Source organism: Hermetia illucens, chromosome 3 (genome assembly GCF_905115235.1).
Source record: "Hermetia illucens chromosome 3, iHerIll2.2.curated.20191125, whole genome shotgun sequence".
Lineage (NCBI taxonomy): Eukaryota > Metazoa > Arthropoda > Insecta > Diptera > Stratiomyidae > Hermetia > Hermetia illucens.
In genome coordinates, this window is record NC_051851.1 from 101103453 (window position 1) to 101125715 (window position 22263).

Genomic DNA, 22263 nt, shown 5'->3' on the forward strand with positions numbered 1-22263 from the left:
ATTCTTTTATTTGGTGTCACTTGGGTCGCGTGCGACATTGTTTGGATTGCCGATATCACCTTTTGCTTGGCTTCTCCTTCCTCCTTCTATGATTTATTATAGAGCACCCTAATTACTCTCACCATGTTCTTAATAGCTTGGTGCACGTTGTGTTTGTCCTTGATAAACTCGATCAAGCTTTCGAGATATTCTTTAATGCGTTTCGGGATAATTTTAGTTTTCATCTTTGCGAAGGCAGGAAGGACGCAATTGACCATCCAATTGTCACAGTCAAGATGGGTTTCCTTTTTCGGAATTTTAGTGTTCAACCCCTTCTTCCACTCGCTTGCTCAAATTCCCCAAACGTACGGATGAGTGGAAGAAGCAACTTTGCAGAGAGGGGTCCTTATCGGCATGTTAAGATGGCTAGCCATTTGATCCACAATATTTCTTCAAGATGGCATGTACGGTAGCGAGGTCGTAGTTATTTGCGACAGATTCTGCTTCTCTGACAGGCGCAATAACATATTCCCTTTTGTCACGACAGCAATGATAGGCTTCAATTTCTTACGCTTCTCAATCTGCCTCCATGTCCCGGCAATCTACCAGATCTTATAGTACCTCTTCGATATGTGGCCAACAACCTTATCCCAATTGTAGTATCCCCAGTTTGTGACCTATGCAACATTGCAAAGACAGAGGCAAATTGTGCTGGGAATTTGTTTTTATTTTGAGACCAATTCGAGGCATACATTCAAAAATTCATGGCAATTTTTGGTATTGTCCCAGCCAACGCTGAATTTGAAATTGTAGGGAGGGAGGCGGAAGTTGGACCGGTGATTAACTGGACTCGAGAAGTTTATTAAAAGTTATTACTGGAATAACACGGCATTCGATTTAATTGGGATTTTATGAAGTCTGTTAAAATTTTGAGAAACTAAAACGTTTGGATTTTTTTCTGAGAGGAGAGAGGACGGCTCGTGTGGAGTGTATGGCATATAGCCAAGTGTATTGGTGTTTTGGAAATTGAAAATCGGTAAAATGGGAGGGACTGAGTTCAAAGGACCCCCCACAGACCCGAGCCTGGCTAACATAAAAACAAGGACGCGTGCCAATATGCCTCATGGCAATGTGCCTCCATTGTCGATGCGGTGGAAGCTGCAGAAAACCGCAAATCTTTACCATTATCGTAACGATCCCTAATGGCGTATTTCGCACAAATTCGAGCAAGGTGTTATTAAAACCCAGTTTGGCATTCAGATCCCGCATCACCATATCATAAAAAAACAATATATACTTTAGAAAGTCTCTCCTGGACTGCATCGAGTTGCTCATAAAACACCTTTTTTCGCTCTGCATCGAAAGTCCTCGTAACCCTACACTATTGAGATGTACCTCATCGAAGATTTAATCTAAGAATCTAACAATTAATTTTCTGTCTGATACTAGTTGCCAAGACGCCTAGCAGATGCAGCAAGCATAAATCCAACACCGGATTTACTCCTACTTCTGGCAGGTCTACCAGAATACTGCAGCACAGCGTCACTGGCGGGAGGGAGTGCTTTCAAAAACCATACCATCTTATCTCGCTTAACCCCAGAATATCCAACCTGTATTGCTGACATTTTCTTCGCGTTGTCTAGAAGCGGAGGCGTATTCCAAAATCCAACCATAAACCAACGACGAAAGCAAATGGTCGTAGCCGAAATATAAATCCGATTCCGAGGGACGATAACCGATTTTCAATCCACAATAAGTCCTTTGCTATGGGCGCCTGAGTTTTCACTGTGAACACCCTGAACTATCTTATGTTACATGCTTTCCAAATCCCCTATAACATTGGTTACTAATTGACTGGCGTAACTAATTACAATCTCAAAATTGTGGGAGCAGCAAAACACTGCTGTAAACTCACACCAACCAATTCTCTTTGCATATTCAAAAGAGGGTGATGCAAATATTGTTATTCAGTTCCATACAATTGATATTTATTAAAAATTATTGATTAGGACAGCAGTTTGCAATGGTTAAAATGTACATAATCTATGAAATGCATATGAGGATCATGGTCTCCCCATTTTACAATCGAATACTCTTGCATATTGTTGAGTGTAAGTTAGCTTGCAGATAGCTGCGTTATTATCGAAACTCATCTCAGCTACTTTGAACTCAGGATTCACCGCAATTTTCAGAGTATAATCTCCGAAATCCATTTCAGTTATATCCACCCATTGGCAATCTATGTTATATCTGTAAATGTCCGAACAATTTACCGAAATTCCTGAAATTAAAAAAAATACATTGAGTTAGTATAAAAGCTGAAAAATATGAAAGCAAAATAAGTCATAAAAATTAACTTTAGTATTCAAAACAAAAAATGACTGACGGTTTCGTCCCGGGCAGAGGCAACTCTTCAGACGCTGCCTCACCTCTGCCCTGGGCGCAGCATGACCCAAAGTGCCAACAGGTGGAAAAACGCTCCCTTATATCATCGCGACACGACGACAATGTTGCGAATTATATTGGACTAAACCACCAGTTGTTTTAAGTTTAGCTAGACTAAAGCTGGGTCGTTGTTTAGGATATCCGGGAGCCTAAGTCCACATTTACATGATGGTGGACCGGTCGAATTGGTCAGAAGGTAGTATAGGTACCAGGGCGAAACGTGGATTGGTATCGACGATGGAACACAAAACCTGGGAAATGCCAGCTGAACCAACACCAACAGCTCTACTACCAAACCCTATCTCCACCTCCACGTGGTGACTTTCATAACGAAAAGCTGCAGACGAAGAAGGATGAAGGCGAGTCTCCCGCGCCTAAAAACGGGACAAATTGTACCAACTGGTCCTCCAGGTTGGGGTTGGGTAGGGCTGACAACCCTACACGGAAAACCGATGTTACGAATCCACGGAGCCTCGGACAGGACGAATCTCACAACAACGAACCCGGCAACGGCAACGGATTAACGATTTGCGCATTTTCTCATGGAACGTGCACTCCCTGTACAGAAATAAAGCTGATGAGCAGCTAGCCGACACCCTGTCCCAATATAGGGCTGATATAACAGCGTTACAAGAGATGCGATGGACAGGGGCCGGCTTCCTGGAGAAGAGCCACTACACCATATATTATAGCGGTCATCCAGTAAACCATGTGCTCGGAGTAGGTTTCTTAGTCAGCCAAAAAATTAAACCTGCTGTTATCGGCTTTCAAAACATAAGCGAACGGCTATGCACTCTGCGCTTGCGAGGCATGTTTAGAAATATAAGCCTCATTAACGTTCACGCCCCTACAGAGGAGACTGCAGAGTCGGAGAAGGATACCTTCTATGAGGCAGTAGAACGAACCGTCGAAGCCTGTCCCAGATATGATATTAAAATCACACTTGGGGATTTTAACAGCGAAGTAGGGAAGGAGCCCGTATTCAGGTGATACGTAGGCTCCCATACCTTACACGAAAATACAAATGATAACGGACTGCGGATTATTCAATTAGCAGGAAATGGTTGTTGGAAGTACCTGGTTTGCGCGGAAAGCGGTCCACAAACATACGTGGGCCTCTCCAGACAGGACCACTTTCAACCAAATTGACCACGTGTTGATCGAACTCCGCCACCTCTCAGCCTTGATGAATGTCAGAATATATAGGGGGGGGCCAATATAGACTCGGATCACTATCTCGTTGGCATGGTGCTCCGAGCTCGAATAACAATACCACCTAGAATCCCCTCTGACAATCAGGTGAGAGTTAACACTGAAGCCATCCACAACACAGTCCTCCGCGACACCTATAAGAGTGGGATGCTGCAATAACCGCAGTCAACAGAGGACCTGGAAATGAAGCATCAACAAATGATCTTCACAATCACCTGAAGAACGTTATCATGGATACGGCCACAAACATACTTGGCCCCAGCCGCAAAAGAAGTCGGAACGGCTAGTTTGACGATGAATGTAAGCTAGCAACGGAACGGAAGAATGCCGCATACCGAGTAATGTTGCATTCTCAAAGAACGCGGGCACGCGCAGAGACTTATCACGAACTCCGTCGAGCGGAGAAGCGACTTCACAGACGGAAAAAGGAAGCCTGGGAGAACCAATAAGTCTGTGAACTAGAAAAGTAGAGGGAGCAACCCCACCAGGCGCGGAAGTTTTACCAATAAGTCAGCAGGATGAAGCCTTATACACCTCGATGCTCATCCTGTCGAGACAAAGGGGAAATCTGATTTCCAACAGAATGGGCATATTAGAGCGATGGGTTGAGTACTTTGATGAGCTACTGAACAACCAGAACATCGGCGAGTTGGAGATCCCGCCAACTGAAGACGGCGGATAAATACTGCCACCACCAAGTTTAGGAGAAACAGTTCGTGCAATTCATCGGCTAAAAAATTATAAGTCGCCAGGAGCTGATGGAATTACAGCCGAATTGGTTAAATATGGAGGCGACCAGTTACACCAAGTGGTTCATCAACTTGTGCTCAAGGTATGGGACAGCGAATCAATGCCTGACGATTGGCAACGAGGCATTATCTGTCTCATACTTAAAAAGGGAGATATCACAGAGTGCAGCAATTATAGAGGTATCACGTTGCTGAGTACCATCTATAAGATATTCTCCGCTATCTTGATAGGCCGGATAGCCCCATACGCTTAGAGTATCATTGGCCCATACCAAAGAGGCTTCACTCCAGGCAAATCAGCAACAGATCAGATTTTCTCTGTGCGGCAAGCGACGGAAAAACTGTTGGAATTGTTGGATTCATCGACTTTAAAGCCGCCTATGATAGCATAGCCAGGGTAAAATTGTACACGGCCATGAGAGAATTCGGTATCCCGACGAAATTAATAAGACTGACTAGGCTGACCCTGACCAATGTGCGAGGCCAGATAAAAGCACCAGGATCACTCTCAAGACCTTTCGACATCAACAACGGTCTATGACAAGGGGATGCCTTATCATGCGTCCTTTTTAACCTGGCCCTCGAAACGTCTCACCATAGGGTCAAAGCTCTTACTGTACAAGACTATGATCTTGCCAGTCCTCATGCATTCCTCGGAGACTTGGGTTCTTAGCAAGAAAAATTGCGAACTCTTGGCCGCGTTCGAGAGAAGAATCCTCCGAAGAATTTTTGGCACCCTACATGAGGATGGACGAATCCGTAGCCTACACAATGACGAAATCTATGAGCGATACCATAACCGTCCGGTTGTGGATAAAATCCGGCTCAATAGGTTATGGTGAGCGGGTCACTTTATCAGTATGGATGAGGATGGTCCAGCCCGGAAAGTCTATAAGGGCAATATCTATGATAGAAAAAGAAGACGAGGCAGACCCTGCCTAAGATAGAGTGATGGCGTAGGTCAGGATGCCAGAGAGCTTTTAGGGATATCGAATTGCTGGACCACGGCGCAAAACCGGGATGTCTGGAGTTCCTTATTAAGGCAGGCCTAGACCGGATACCGGTTATTGTGCGGTTGATGAGGATGATCGCACCCCTCTCTTACAACCAATACTGAACCAAGATTTCTTTCGTGGCAGCGTATGTTTTGTTTTGCCGTTACTCGTTTCCCACTAACCCCGCCTCGTAAGATACTTCGTTTCTGAGATCAGCATTCTATACTAAGGCTGACATATACATTCTTATCTGGGTGGAGTCGGCAGGCCGTCAAATCACCGTCTAGCGCATCAAATTGTCGTTGCTTCAGTTTCGTTTCCCATCGACTTCGGCATTCAAGCCAATCTTAGCTAGTGAGTTCTAGTTAGCGCGAACTACATGACCATAGCATCGACGACACGTCTCCTAATTTTTACGCGATCAATCGCGATTATAACAGTCCAGATCGCTGAGTGGTTAGAGCACAGGGCTGTCATACGAAAGGTCGCGGTTCAAATCTCACTGGTGGCAGTAGGATTTGTATCGTGATTTGACGTCGAATACTAGTCGACTCAGCTGTAAATGAGTACCTAAATCAAATCAGGGTAATAATCTTGGTCGAGCGCAATGCTAACCACATTGCCTCTTATAGTGTAATATAGTGTAGTGTACGGTTACAGTCTTGAATGAAGTGCTCTAACGCACTTCAAGGCCCTGATCCAATATGGATTGTTGCGCCAACGATTATTATTATTATTAATCGCGGATATCCTCATTTTCAAGGTTTTGTATAAACACAAAACCTTATTAAAATCGGTTCACTGTCTGTCTGTCTGTCTGTCTGTCCGTCACACGCATTTTTCTCGGAGACGGTTGCAGCGATTGACACCAAATTTGGTGGAAAGCTGGGAACTGTGAACGCTCAGGCATACAGTGAATTACATCCTTTAATGATGAATTTAAGGGGGGGGGGGGGGGGGTCCCCATACATGCAAAAGGGGGGTGTAAATTTTTTTTTCATCAAATATAGTCATGTGGGGTATCAAATTAAAGATCTCGGTTAGTACTTTTCGAAGACGGTCCTAGTTTTGACATTTGTGGAAAAGGTGGGGAGGGCGGGGGGTTGAAAGTGACCATTCCTTTACGGGGGCCATTCTCAGAAACTACCCAACCCAAAAATCTGAAAAAAAATCAAGAGGCTGCGACTATATGGTGTCTGGGCTCCGAAATACCTTCCACACTGATATCTGCACAAATAAAGTTAATAATAGTATATTACTATAATTTTTAGTAATTCGCTGCAAGACCCCCCTTAAGTTCATGCTAGGACTACGAAATTTCGCAACAGTATAGGATATAACATAGAACATGATCTTACCAAGTGTGGTGGAAATCGTACTATTGCTAACAAAGTTATAATACGTCAAAGTTGTCGCTTCTTTGCAAATTCAAGACTATGAATGTCCATATCATCCGAAAGTGGATATTCTCACATAATATATGCATATATTACGTGCTACGTACTAAGAAATACACAAAACCTTTCGTACCTGAAGCGTCCAGCTTCCGGTTTCCCGACTTGTTTGATGTGATCATAGTGGACTGATCCGAAAGTAAAATTATTTAAGGGTTTAAGGCATTTGTTGAAGCGCTATTCAAAAGGATAGCCAGTTGTATAATGACATTTCATCCGAGTTGCGCTGATGCGTAATAAATTTCGCAATACAATTCAACATTGGTAATTTCGAATTACTTAAATCGCTCTGCGATCAAGATACATACTATATAATACATATGTTTACCTTTATTTCCTTGGACGACATCTTATGAATAGCAATATCCGCGAACGCACTTTCAGTTTGCAAAAACTCAACCATGAAAGCTTTAACTAGGCTTTGCAATCGCATCTCAACATACACTTTAAACTTTTGAAATTCTCTGTTAGATCCCTAATGAAGAAGTTCTACAGGGAGTATTAAGTCAGCATTGGGGAATTGTTAAAGTAGCCAGATCCCAGCCATTCTGATGCAATTCGGTCCCGCACCAGCGTCTCCCTATGCCCATTGAATTTGCTGGCACCATCACTAACTCCCCTCAGTTGTCCTGTAACTTACTGAGCAAATACTTGTACTAGTGTACTCTTCTCATTGTCATCCCTCAGCACTTTTACCACTAGATACTAACTTCGCAACAGAAATTGCACCAAAGTTGAGTTACTGATTAATTATATTTTGATGTTAACCTTGTTGAACAAGTTGAACAAAGGAACAGGAATCTATTCAAATCAATATCGTTTTCTTTACAAAAAGGTGCTAATAATCCATAGCCACCAAACAGATACCTTCCTTGCTGAACACTAAAGTCCCATCTGCTTCTTTTGCTCCTTTGGCCGCCCACTTTGATTAGACAGGACTTGTTTTGATGCTACCAAAATATTTCTGCTTTTGCTTTGCTGTTCCTCCTAATTCAATTCTATTTAACTTGCCACCATTTTATTCAACTTTTTCGCCAATTTGTGTTCTGCAAGTTGGCTCTTTTTATAGCAATCACACCCTCATACTCGCGTCGGTTCAGTGTGAATTCCCCATTTTACTCTAAAGTGGACACTCTTCGCACTAAATGAGCTGAACATCTGCTGCCTTCAATATAACGGAATTCTACTTAACTTGAAAACCTTCGGATTTATTTTATTTCTCTATGTAACCTCCATGTACATAAGTCTATACATTTCCGCCAGCCATTTTCACCAGTCGAAATAGTACTTGGTGTCTTTTTCTGTAAAATAGTTTTTTACAAAGCAAAACTTTTTTCGCCAACTATACGTACTTTCCGAAGCCGATAGGGTCAGTAACTTCAAAAGCTACCCAACCCAAATATCTGAAAAAAATATGGTAGCCCATGCGTATGGTATCTAAGCTTGAAAATACTCTCCATACCGACACCAATTCAAATGAAGTTAAATAAAGTTAATAATAGTATATTACCATATTCATCATAAGCATGTTTTTTAGAAATTGACTGGGAACCCCCCTTAAGTTTACCCTAGAATGATCAAGTTGCATTAATAAAGGCGATACTATAGAGCACGATAGTTCCAAATTTGGTGAAAATCGCACTATTACTTACAAAGTTATAATAGTTCAATGTTGCCACTTTTGTGTAAATTCCTTGCAGTTTAAGACTTTGACTTTGAATGTTTGCACGCCCACCAAGAGGAGGTTCGACGAGTCATAAACACCTCGAAGAACTGAAGGGGTTCGGGTCTAAATGGAGTGGAGGGTTTCTGGTACAAAAAGTTCACAAGCATACACGGTAATTGGTCGGCCGGGGAAATTTTCCTCCTTCCTCATTGCGGGAAGGGCTGATTATCGACTCGGTAGTTTTTGGATGGGCAATTAGAAGTAAAACAAATCTCTATAAATCGTTGTATTGATTATGCCAAGGCTTTCGACAGCGTCCCGCACACCTGACTAATCGATGTCCTGCATCTGTATCGCATTGATCCGAAACTAATAATGTTTTGGACGACAGTCATCCGAGAGTGGCACACCATCTTATCCGTGCATTCATCTGAGCCTAGCAGTACCTCAGAGCCCATCGGTCTACGCAGAGGCATCTTCCAAGGGGGTTCTTTGGTTTTGAGTGGTACCGAACCCCCTTTCATCCCACTGCCACCAGTGAACCGTTTTCAAAATAAAAATACTAATGGGTAATCTGCTGTTTGCAGGGAACTAGACTTGAAGGAATTTCTGGAGTTTTACCACAGGTCTTCATTTTAGTTTATTCCAAGTTGTAAGAATATTTGGGTGCTAAATGGTCCCTTTTGTACAAAGTACGAAGTGTACACAATTTGCTGACATTCTATGTACATATGATGTGTTAGAGTGCAGTAAAATTTCACAAAACAGGCAACTTTGACCTACTATAACTTTGTTAATAATAATAAGATTTCCACTAAACATTCCAATATGATGTTCTATATTGGCACTTATATTAATGCTGCATCAACTCACCCTTAAACCAAGGTAAGCAACGCACTTACTCCCCGCGAATTAAAGTGGATTATTTCGAGAGAATAAATCAACTCACTGTCGCAACTGCCAACCATTACAAACGTCGAACAAACATGAAATCAAACAAAAACAACGGCCTGGAATGAAAACGTCTAAATGATGCTCCCTATTCTCGTCGATAAAACGGTGAACAATTGGCCAATTTATAAGAATGCCAACCGAAAAACTAAAAGCATACTCTGTATGTTGAAACCGTCTTGTATCGACTTGTCATACAGTATTGAACGCTTCTGCATTCTTAATGATAAGAACGGTACTGTACCGACTGACGAGCCAAGACGGACAGATGCAACATAGAACGCGAACGCGGTAAAAATCGCAACAAACTTCTTTATTGTGGGAGCCCCACACACTCAACATGATGTTGACATTGCCATCTCAGAGAGTTTCCGTGACGCTATTAAAGACGTCGAACGATTTGATGGCCGGTTGATGTAGCTCGCCATTATATCAGCTGATCACACTATTCACTTCTTAATCTGATGCCGAGAAGGATGCCTTCCAGCAACTTTTCAATTCAAAAACCTATAACGTGCCCGCCGATAACTATGTCATCATTGCAGGCGGCACCTAAATAATCATTTGTGTTGAAAGGCAGACGGCAGAAGGTGACATTGGGGAAAGGGTTTGGAATACACAATGACGGTGGTGACTTTTGAATACACGCTTCATCAATCGATTGTCTCATCTTCCTACATTTTAAAATGTGAGCAGTGAATCACAAATCGACATCGATTTCGATCACCGACCGACACCGAGCCTTCATTGCCGTTTTGCGAATCAAACCACCAATAAAACAGCGTAAGGAATGCACTGGCCCGTCGTATATTAAATGGATTTATTTATTTGGCTTTGGAATGACGACGTTGAAATAAAGGTCGGTGAAAAGAAACGTCTCTACCACAAGTTTCTCAACTATAAAACGCTCGGAAATTCGTAAGTTTATGAAAATGCCAACCGAAAAACAAAGAAAGTGATCGCTGTCGCCCGGGTGAACCATTACAAAAATGTTTACAATAAATTGGACATCTGTATCGACTTGTCAAAAACCGACACGAGCGCACACAGGATAACGAACATTTCTCTTCCGTTAATGACAAGAACGGTACTTTGCTTACCGACCGACGAACCGCGATCAATAGATGTCGCGAATATTTCGAGCAGATCAAGATCATCATCATCATCAACGGCGCAAAAACCGGTACCAGACCTTCCGATTTTGCGCCGAGGTCCACCAATTCTATATTTCTAAAAGCTGTTTGGCGTCCTGGCCTTCTTTTTCTACCATAGATATTGCCCTTATAGACTTTCCGGGCTGGATCATCCTCATCCATACGGATTAAGTGACTCGCCCACCGCAACCTGTTGAGCCCATAGATTACGTCGATATGTAGGTTACGAAATCGTCCATTCTCATGTAGGGGGCCAAAAATTCTTAAGAGGATTCTTCTCTCGAACGCGACCAAGAGTTTGCATTTTTTTTTTGCTAAGAACCCAAGTTTCCGAGGAATACATGAGGACTGGCAAGATCATTGTCTTGTACAGTAAGAGCTTTGACCCTATGGTGAGACGTTTCGAGCGGAATAATTTTTGTAAGTTGAAATAGGCTTACAACCGTGCGCGGATTTCATCATCGTAGCTGTTATCGGTTGTGATTTTCGACCCTAGATAGTAGTAGTCTCCTATCTTTCTTCTTCCCGTTTGAACAGTGCGGTTTGATGTTGTTGGTTGGTTGGTTTTTGGTGCTGACGTTGCCACCATATATTCTGTCTGCCTTCATTGATATGCAGCCCAAGATCTGGTGCCACCTGCTCGATCTGGATGAAGGCAGTTGGTTCTTCCCATGATGTCGACATCGTCAGCGGATGCCTGTAATTGGGTGCACTAAAAGAGGATCGTGCCCCCAGCATTTACCTCAGCATCAGAGGACATCTCCTTGTCGTAGACCGTTATTTATGTCGAAAGATCTCGAGAGTGATCCTGCTGCTTTTATCTGGCCTAGCACATTGGCCAAGGTTAGCTTAGTCAGTCTAATTAATTTCGTCGGGATGCCGAATTCTATCATGGCCGTGTAAAATTCTATCCCGGCTATGCTATCATAAGCGGCCTTAAACTCGATGAAAACATGGTGCAACTGATGCCCGTATTCCAACAGTTTTATCATCGCTTGTCGCAGAGCGAAAATCTGATGTGTTGCTCATTTGCCTGGAATGAAGCCTGTTTGGTATGGGCCAATGATGTTCTGGACGTATGGGGCGATCCAATCTAGCGGAGAATATCTTATAGATGATACTCAGCAACGTGATACCTACGTGGTTACCTGGACACTGTGGCGTAGAGCGGAATGAAATCTCGGATGCTTTAGCGAAAAAGGGGTCAATCTCCCCTATGCCGGAAGTGGAACCAGCAATTGGAGCATCAGTAGTATTGACTAAGTCTGCCTTCAAAAACTAGAACCAAGCTTCCCACAATGACAGGTGGTAGAACCTAAATGCAAAAGTCAGATCTTTGGTGCCGATGTTCTCCAGTTGCGACGGGTAGCATCACATCCACTAACGCAAATCCTGGGATACGTTAACGAATGGTTATGGTTATGGTTCCGAGTATTGGCCGATTATAAAGGACAATGAACGGCGTCTTGTCGTAATGGACACGCCTTGATCACATCCGAAATGAGGATATCCGCGAAGAATATGGGGTTGTACCGGTCATGGAAAAACTGCGAGAGAGGCGTCTTCGATGGTATAGTCAAGTAATTTCCTCTAACGAGAATTCACTTGTCAGGATTGGTCCGAACATGGTAAGCGACGAAAAGGCCAATTAAAACAATGGTGGTTTGATACGCTGGATGGTGATTTGAAGACCTTACGACTAGATTTAAGTGAAGCCTTTGATAAACAAGTCAGAAAACCGGAAGCTGGACGCTTCAAGTATTGAAAGGTTTTGTGTATTTCTTTTATTAAGCCATTTGAGTGTGCATTTGCCCCATTAGTACGTAGCACGTAGTATATGCATATATTATAATATCTGAGCGTATCCACTTTCGGGTGATATTGACATTCATAGTCTTGAATTTGCAAAGAAGTGACAACTTTGACCTATTATAACTTTGTTAGTAATCGTGCTCTATGTTATAGCCTATATTGCTGCTATATTCGTGGTGCTAGGATGAGCTTAACGGGGGTTTATTTGAAAGGATGTCGGTATTTAGGGTATTTCAGAGCCAAGGCACCATACAGTGGCAGCCTCTTTTTTCAGATTTTTCAGTTGGGTAGTTTTTGAGAATGTGCCTCACTCCCCACTAGACAAAACTAAGACCGGCTTCTGAAAGTACTAACCGAGAACTTTCACTTCATACCCCAGACGGTGAAAAAAAAATTTACACCCCCCTTTTGCATGTATGGGGACCCCCTTTAAATTCGATGTAAAAGGATGTAACTCGCTGTAGAAAGAAAAATGCATATGATGGACAAACAGACGGACAGACAGTAAACCGATTTTAATAAGGTTTTATTTTACACAATACCTCAAAAAATGGCACAACCGATCACGACGAGCCGACCCCATTTAACAACGTGTCAAACACTAAAGGCAAAGAAGAATTTAAATTAATTAGTTTGCTCATTCACCACTTCTGCAAGCACTGCCGACATTTTGAGCAATTCCTCTTGCCACTAACTAAAAAGGCTGGAGGCGGAGTTCAAAATTAAACTCTACCGTTTGAAAGCCGATTTAAAAATAGCCCCATTTTGCCACGACATAACTTTTTAAGAAAGTGGATGACCTCCGCAAATGTTAAGCGCGCCTGGAGAAGACTGCATTCCTTTCCTTTTTAGATAGCCTCCCCATCCACTTCCTCCTTGGATAGGGCTGATAATTCATTCCCTTCCCCTCCATAACCTTTAACGTTTAGGCAGTTATGATGTCGATATATAAACTGCAGGGCTAGTAAATTTTCTAGATTTCTTCGGATGTCGGATGGCTGTCTGACGCATCCATTCTTCTCATTCTGTTTATTTGATTCTACTTAATTAATTTTCAGATATATATGTAATCAATTTTGATTTGACACTTACCTTGATCACCGTAATTCGCACATGCATACCTAGGTTCAATTCCTGGCAAGCATTGATTGTCTTCCAAACAGAAGGATGCCTTGTGCCCTTGAGCCACCTTTACATTGTTGGCATCGAATATGTCATACGTTGCAAATACTTCCATGCTGTGGTAATGCCTATGAAAATTTCCCCAATAAGTATTTACGTCTAAAATTGCATCTAAATCAGGACAAAAGTAGTGATAACTGTGGCAATTAGCAAATTGTTGTTGTATTGGGTTGGGGAAAAAGTAATATCGTATTTGTGATCGAATTTTAACGCTAATTTAACATACTTAGAATTATCCGATTTAAGTCAAATATGCGCCGTTTTGTTCGCAAACTTGTTACCATTTAGAAGGCAACTCCATTATCCCCCTCTTATAAAACCCCCCTCCTTATTTGCAAAAAACTCGGACAGCCAGTTTTCGCAAGCCTCTTTTGAGGTGAACTTAGTAGCATCAAGACCGTTTTCCATGGACCGGAAGAGAAGGTAATCACGTGCTAGGTCCGGACTATACGGTGGGTGCAATAGGACATGCCATCCGAGCTCCCGTAGCTTCTGGCGAGTCATCAAAGATATGTGAGGCCGAGCGTCGTCCTGGTGAACAGAATCCTGGCCGCTCTGATCAATCGCCTGTTTCAAACGGTCGAGTTGCTCACAGTAGAAGGCCGAATTGAGGGTCTTGCCACAGTTGAGGAGCTCATAGTGGATGACTCCCTTCCAATCCCACCAAACACACAGCAAAACCTTCCTGGCCGTCAATCCGGGCTTGGCGATGGTTTGGGCCGGCTCGCCGCGCTTCGACCACGATCTTTTCGCTTGAGATTTTCGCACGTGATCCACTTTTCAACACCAGCCATCATCCGCTTCAAAAATGGGTCGAATTCGTGCATCGCAGGCGTTGATTCGGTCCAAAAGATTTTTTTCCGTCAATTCGTATGGCACCCAAACATCCAGCTTTTTTTGGAATCCAATTTTCTGCAAATGGTTCCAAACGGTTTTAGGGTCCTTACCCAGTTCCTGACCAATCGAGCGAATGCTCACATACCGGTCTACTTGGTTGATTTCGACGATTTTATCGGTTTCCACGACGATTGGCCTACCAGTATGGGGTGTATCTTCGACATCCACTACACCAGAACGAAATCGATCGAACCAACGCTGTGCTGTGCGAATCGTTACAGTATCAGACCCACAAACATCACAATTTTTTTTGGCCGCGTTCGTTGCATTTTTACCTCTCAGGTAGTAAAAATGTAAAATATGACGAATTTCTTCCTTGATGGACTCCATCTTTGACGCGCTATTACTTGAGACTGAAACGTACGATCATAAAACTGTCAAAGAGGCACCTATAGCCCAGATATGTTTAAGTATCGCCATCTATTGACAAAATACGACTTTACTTTCTCCCCAACCTAATATTTTGCATCGTGATAACACTATAATGAGTGAATTGGTTCTTTGTATCTCTGGAGCTTTGTATCCCGACTGATATGGAATCCAGAATACACATAAATGTCAACTAGATACAGGTAGATTGATTCGCTCGGAGCCCTCTATTCAGAGTCGCCAACATTTGTATCCTGATTTAGGAGCGGTTTAATGTCAACAGCTTACATATGACACATGTGCCATTCCCACAAATGTTTTGGGATGGATGGTCTGAAGTCAGTATTTCCAACATTCATAACGCGGACTGTAAACTTCAAAAGTCGCCTTGTTTCCAAATGCCATGCATCATTCTCCTTCTGGATTTCGTAGGCCTCATTCGCCACGCAGTTCTCTTCCATTGCGCATTGCAAATAAAACATAGCTTTATCTTCGAGATGAGTGGATTGTTCCAGTTCAATATGATCGAACATTAAATCAGGTAAGTTCTTTGTGCAGGTTACAGCTGCGACGTGATTCTTGGGTCCATGGCAATGGACATGCTTATCCGGATCGTGATGTACACACTCGAATAGGGTTGTTTCATTGCCGTAGCATTCGGTGCCGCTTAGAATAATTTTCGACTTATTTGCTCCTCCGAAGTAATCGGTCTGAATGGCGTCATTCGCATATCCAAACCCGAGTTCGCGGCAAGCAACATTTGCTTCCAGCAAGGACCATCCATCAGCACATATTGTTCCCCATCTTCCACTCCCGCCAAACCGAACCTGCAAAGAGACATGTTCAGGCCAAAAGTTCCTTAGAATTTTTGTCTGGTCAACTCACTTCCACGCGTCCTTCAGTATGTATACGTCCACCAACCAATCTGAGTTCCATTTTTTGCTTGTGATGAATTTTGCGCTTCGGTACTTTCACTCTTATTGGTTTGGGTTCATGATGTGGAGTAGGACTTTTACAAATAACCCCGGCTGCCTCAGTTGATTCACAGTCACTCTGACCCCATCCATCGAAGTGGCAGTCAGTTATCTCAGCTTCCTTACCCGTGCAGAAAAGGTTGTCCATCCAGAATTTCCCTGCAGCAAAAATGAAAAGCACATTCAAAATATACTATCAGCGAAAATCGAATTTTCAAAACATATCAACTCACTTTTTGCTAGTCCGAATGCTGCACTATGTGTGACCTTTTTGAAACCAGGAAACCCCAATTGTCTGCATATCACTTCGCCTTCAGCCTTGTCCCATTCATCGTCGCAAATCGCCCCCCATTTCCCATTGTGTAAAACCTCAACATTACCTGAAGTTGTGTAAAATAAGGAATATTTAATCAACGAAATTATGAGCGACAGTTAGCAAGCGAGGAGACATATGGTATGTAAGAATGACAAGAAGAGAATAAGGTCGGAAAATATAATATAATATTTAAGTACCACGCACATATTTAACAACAAAGATGAGATTCACATACGGGACAAACGTTGGAAAAGGTGTTCATCTCCCCGCAATATAGGAGTGTAGACTTTTCGATCTACGGAATGGGATTTAAGATAAAACTGTTGGAAGTTTCAAAATCTGCCATATCTTCGCCTATAGCCTCCCTTTCTACGTCATTCAGTGCGATGAACATTTTCAGGCAGATGTACAGTCATCAGTCCAAGGTGAATTACTTATGGCTTGTACCGATTAAAGAACATGTGTCTGACATAATTCCTGCTCCTAGCATGGGGTAGTGACTGCAGGAGTTAACTGCAGCAAGTTTCTTCTCGTCCGATGGGCTTGAGTACGAGTATTGTAAGAAATCGTAGATGGGATATATTGTCCGTAAAAAATGTCTATATCTAAGCAACCCATTTTTTGCTACAAAGCAGACGAAAGGAACAGACTTTAGATTTTCATTTATTTAGAGCTATACCGTATCTACTCAAGCCAGTACTTAGCAAATTCATAAAACATGACGAAGAATTCTTTCTAAAAATATAATTGAGCCGTTTATTTTGAAAGTGACATGAGTGATTTGTTCAAAAAAATCAAGCCAATGATAAAATTGCATAGAATTTAACGGTATCTTTTCATTAAAAAAAGTCGTATTCAATATATTGTTGATATTCTCCGAGTTGTCACAATCTCGACAGATGCCGAATTTTTGCTAATACTAGCACTAAGTGCCAAGCATTTAGGCTCGGATGATCCTACCTACTTAAAAGGTAGTAAAAGGTGGTGGTGGCCGATGGTCGTCGATAACGCCCCGCAACATCGAGCACGCATGCAGAGTGGTGTACTTTTGCATGGTTTGAACCAGACTGTGTGAGAGTTTCAGGACATCAAGGGAAGCTGTGAGGGATTTAGATACAATACCTGTAGTTGACAACTTTATAGGACCTTCAACATTCTAATACAACACCTGTGGCTGACAATATTATGGGAACTACAACCAACCGCTCGAGACGTCAAATTTCTTTGAGCCAGTGGCTCATAGTTAACCTTCTTTTCCACGTATTTTCGTTCAATGTTGCTATTATGGGGGATAGCAACATCAATAATATACGTGAACTTATTGTGTGGAATGTGCCGATCAGTTAGAACTTGTCGCCCCAATACATGCTATAAGCAGAACTATCAAGTACTGCTTGCGGCTCATATCGGTGAACCGGACATGTTCCCGTGATCAGCCCATGCTTGTATGCAAAGTTGTGCCCCTTACATACAGCATTATATCTGGTGATATATTACACCCGTGCCATAACAGTACAGCCAGAAATGAGATGGTCCAACGTCTCTAACGCCGAACCACACATTCTGCACTGGTTGTTCTCCACCCGCTCTTTCAATATGCTAGCTTGGGTGGCGACCACGCCGTCCTGAATGGCACACATGAATCCCTCCGTCTCAGCAAAGATCTCCCCAGCACACAGTCATCTGTTCGACAAATGGAAATCGACAAATGGTTGCCAAAAACAATTCACGTGTTTACCATTGCATTGCCTTCGACTTCCATTCATCGATCCGGTTAGGGTCCGACTTCAGCCCACTCAGAGGATTAAATGATCGATCGTTCCAGCTAAGTGAGTAAATGGAGTGAGTCGACAGTCTGCCTTACAGACAGCCGCATGCAAGGGACCCGCCTGTTCTTTGTTGTGCCGCCACGTCAACCACGCCCCTACCTCCGATGTCACGACACTTGTCTAATCCAAACTCTACTATTCAGAACAGACTTCTATGGTGGTCGTAAGTAGATGTCATCTAAGTGCATCAAGTGTATCAGTTTGTCACCCATGCCCATGCTCTCTAGCATCATTCAAGAGCCATGAAATTTATTTATTTATTTATTTAATTTAACGGACAACAAACAGAGTAAGTTGCAATTAATTACTGTCCTCAGGAGGAGGAGAAAGCAAAAAACTTATCCTACATTTAAAACTACTTAAAATAGGAAAGTTAAAAGGACCAAGCTGTTCTGCATTATAATTTCGGCAAAGCCTAGGAATCGGGAAATGAGAGTGAACTTCGAGCTCTGCGAAGGGCACGTTGAAAATATCTGCGCTACGTGTGTTATAAGACGCAGGACGGCAGGTGATCTCGTCAGCGGCGGAGCAGTCTATCAGACCCGAGGAAAGTTTAAAGAATGTACACAGATCCATATAGGATCTACGCTGTTGTAGGAAGGGAAGGTTCAGAAAGCGTAGCGAGTAGTCCACACGAGGGAAGCTTTTTTTTAAAGAAGAGGGAACGGGTGAATTTACGTTGCACATTTTCAAGGGCAAGACAATCGCAGTTACGGGAGGGTGACCAGATCACGGAGCAATACTCGAGTGTATTCCTCACGAGGGAATTGAAGAGAGTTAAGGAGGGTTGGATGGAGTCAAAATCAGAGGAGGAGCGAAGTATAAAGCCTGACAATTTTGCTGCTCGATTGATGACATCGAGGCAATGGGTGTCAACGCGGCGTTTATTGTCGAAAGTGACTCCGAGGTCTTGAGTGGAATTTAAGCAGGATAGAGAATGTCCGTTAAGAGAGCAGGAGAAAGAAGTGGGTGAGGCTTTTAGGGAGTAACACATAGAGTGACACTTTCTGACGTTTAGCGCTAAACCATTAGTCGAGCACCAACGAACCAGAGTGTCCAGGTCCAGGCGACGATATAGCGGAAAACAGCTTAAGGCCGTCCGCATAGAGCAAACAGGGACAAGTAAGGAGGGGGGAAGGTCGTTAATAAAAAATAAAAATAACAAAGGACCCAGAATAGATCCCTGTGGGACGCCAGAAGAGGGGGAGGAGGAGAGGGGAAGTACAGCCGTCAAAAGAGACGCGGCAGGATCGGTTGGAAAGGTAAGAGGCAAGCCATAAAACAAGTGGTATGGGAACGTTTAGGACGAGAGCTTGGATAGAAGTATCTTGTGATTTACAGTGTCGAAGGCTTTCGCGAAGTCAGTGTAAATGGTATGCACTTCTTGCCGTGAATTTAGACATTTGGCGACAAAGTTGGTAAAGTCAAGCAGGTTGGAAGCAGTGGACCAACGTTTAGCACTTAGCAGAGAAGGGAACGTAACAAGTAAGAAGATCAGATAAAATGGTATAGAAAGTGTTGAATGCTTGGTCACACGTAAAGGGAGAGAGTATGGGGACCCAGTTGATTGACGCCAGGGCTGAGTTCAGACGTTCGAATTTCGCCTTACGAAAGTTGAACTTGGTAGGCTTGCGAGCGACAGGAGAGTGGAGTCGATAGCAGGATGATGGGCGCCAGGGGCAACGTAAGACGGAGTATGAAGGGATTGGGAAAGGCAACGCACAGGATGGTTAGAGAGGACAAGGTCAAGAGTGCGATCTAAGTGGTTTCTAGAAAAGTTAAACTGGAGGGCGCCACAGGTGTACAGGAAGGGAAGGGTGGGTCGAGTTATTAGGGAGGGAAGGAAGGCCAGGAGTAATGGGCCAGGAGAGCATAGGAAAATTAAAGTCGCCACAGAGGATGAAAGGGAGCGAGGGAAACAAAACGATTAGGGCCTCTGATAATCTGTCGAAGAAATCCTCGTACAGCGAAGGCGGGCTTAGGCAGGGAAAATATCCACACGATATGATAAAGGGGCACATATGGTAACAGAATCGTAGGAGGAGGAGGAGGAAAAGATGATTTCGGCGCGGAGAGGGGGACTTAACAGCTATTAGGGTACCTCCACCAGTTGCTTGCCAAGCGCAACGCAGTCTCTGTCACAACGAAAGACAGAGTAACCTTCGAGGAGCTCAGAATCTAAAATCCTGTCATCCAGCCAGGTTTCAGAAATGCAGATGACATGATGTTGGAAAGCTAAGACTGACAGTTTGAAATCCGACAACTTGGTCCTTAGACCCCTTACATTTTGATAAAATAGCGTATAGTTATTGGAATCATTCAAGTTCGGCGAAGCAGGCGGGCGGGCCGGAAATTTTCACGAGGCTGAGACCTCTGATAAGGCTTGACGAAGACCCCCTGTGGCCAAAAGGAAGATTTGACGATAGCATCGAAGTCGTGGGGATATGTCACTTTGAAGGAAGCTATCACTCAGTCAGGAGAGCCATTCTTCGTCAGCTTCACATAGGAAAAGGGATTCAGTGCCATGCAAAACCAAAGGGGACTCAAAAAATCCTCTCGAAGATGCCCCTCTTATTAAGATTTTCTTCCAGGAAAGTTTTACTAGTGAACAGTGTGACGAATATATTTATTTTGAAAGTGGCGGAAGTCACTTTGAAAATTAATTGCGGAACTAATTGGAAAAGGATAAAATCAACATTTTATTAAAAGTGATATAAAGGTAAGTGAAGTGTGGTTTCAAATTATTCATTATGATTTAAAATCCTGTGATCAGTGAACATACTTTTATGAGCGGGAAGAATGATCTCATCAGAAGAATCAACTTCTCTATGGCGTCACTAGAAAACGAAACACGTAAACGTAAAAGGGATGCAGGAACGAAAGCATATGACGAAAAACATGTAGCAGCATATTCTCAAATTATTTTTCCCCTTCTTTGAAAATATGTTGAGGTAAAATAAGTTCTTTTAATTGACAGATTACCTTTGATAAATTTTGGAAGTTGGCATTAAGTAATATGCTTTGAGTAACGCATTCCATCCTCATAATAGGTGGATCCCAGTGGATTTTTTTATTTAAGACGAGAATGGAATAACGCTGGGATTCGGAAAGGAAGTTGGCCAAAAAAGGAATGGATGTTGTGGAGGCGCAGTCGGAAAGTCACAGAATTGATTTGATGAGATAGCGGTGCATAGTATCAAAGAGGAGCTTGCTTTGCTGCCGCTAATGTGAATTTTCTCAGTTTCTCGCGGGAACAATGGTGTAGTGATTTTGTGCTGAAGTTTCAGTTGCGAATTGAGGGAGACCTTCCCCATTGAGTGTACAACATCCATAAAAGATCACATTTGTGGAGGACCACTGGAAAGAAAACTAGGAACAGAATCACAAAAGACTTATATATTTTTTGCATTAAATTCATTAGTATTTTCGTATACATATTTTCTCTTCCTCTTTTTTGAGTCAAACAATTTCCGTATTAAACAGAGAAAAAACAAAACAACAACAGATAGACGCCACGCCGAGCTCAGAGTGTAAACAACATGTAAGTTTCTTGCTTTGATTTCAGTTTTCTTTTATATTTTTATTTGATTTCATTTCCCATGAATTTGAGCTAATTTTTTTTTTTTTTTTTTGATTTGACTTCCTCCCTCTCTCTTCCTCTTTGACCCTGCATAGGGACATCCTCTAAACAATGACCTGATGACGTTAAGGATGGGAGAGAACGTCAGACGCGGCGCCTCAACAACTATCTGAGGCAGAAGAAGCAATGATCGGGACTGTGATCCGGCGTGGATCTTCCCTCTCAATCGCGACACTCGAACCCTTGTGTAAACACAAAACCTTATTAAAATCGGTTTACCGTCTGTCTGTCTGTCTGTCTGTCCGTCTGTCTGTCTGTCTGTCTGTCTGTCCGTCACACGCATTTTTCTCGGAGACGGTTATAGCGATTGACACCGAATTTGGTAGAAAGGTGGGAACTGTGAACGCTCACGCATGCAGTGAATTACATCCCTTTACATCGAATTTAAGGGGGGGGTCCCCATACATGCAAAAGGGGGGTGTAAAATTTTTTTTTATCAAATATAGTCATGTGGGGTATAAAATGAAAGGTCTCGATTAGTACTTTTCAAAGCCGATCTTAGTTTTGACATTCGTTAGAAGGGTGGGGAGCGCGGGGGGTTGAAAGTGATCACTTCTTTAAGGGGGCCATTCTCAGAAACTACCAAACCGAAAAATCCGAAAAAAAATCAAGAGGCTGCCACTATATGGTGCGTGGGCT

General features: G+C 42.9%; 1 protein-coding gene across 1 annotated transcript in view; it reads right to left on the reverse strand.

Annotated features, from left to right (window-relative positions):
* Positions 1-1939: 1939 nt before the first annotated feature.
* The window catches only part of LOC119652743 (lysyl oxidase homolog 3B), a 53081-nt gene continuing 32757 nt past the window's right edge, over positions 1940-22263 (reverse strand). The window contains exons 2-6 of the mRNA XM_038057042.1: positions 16073-16219; positions 15751-15998; positions 15154-15692; positions 13510-13667; positions 1940-2260 (exon numbers count right to left, since the gene is read on the reverse strand). Coding sequence (XP_037912970.1) covers positions 2043-2260; positions 13510-13667; positions 15154-15692; positions 15751-15998; positions 16073-16219 — 1310 coding nt within the window. The 3' untranslated portion in view covers positions 1940-2042. The remainder of the gene's footprint in view (positions 2261-13509; positions 13668-15153; positions 15693-15750; positions 15999-16072; positions 16220-22263) is intronic.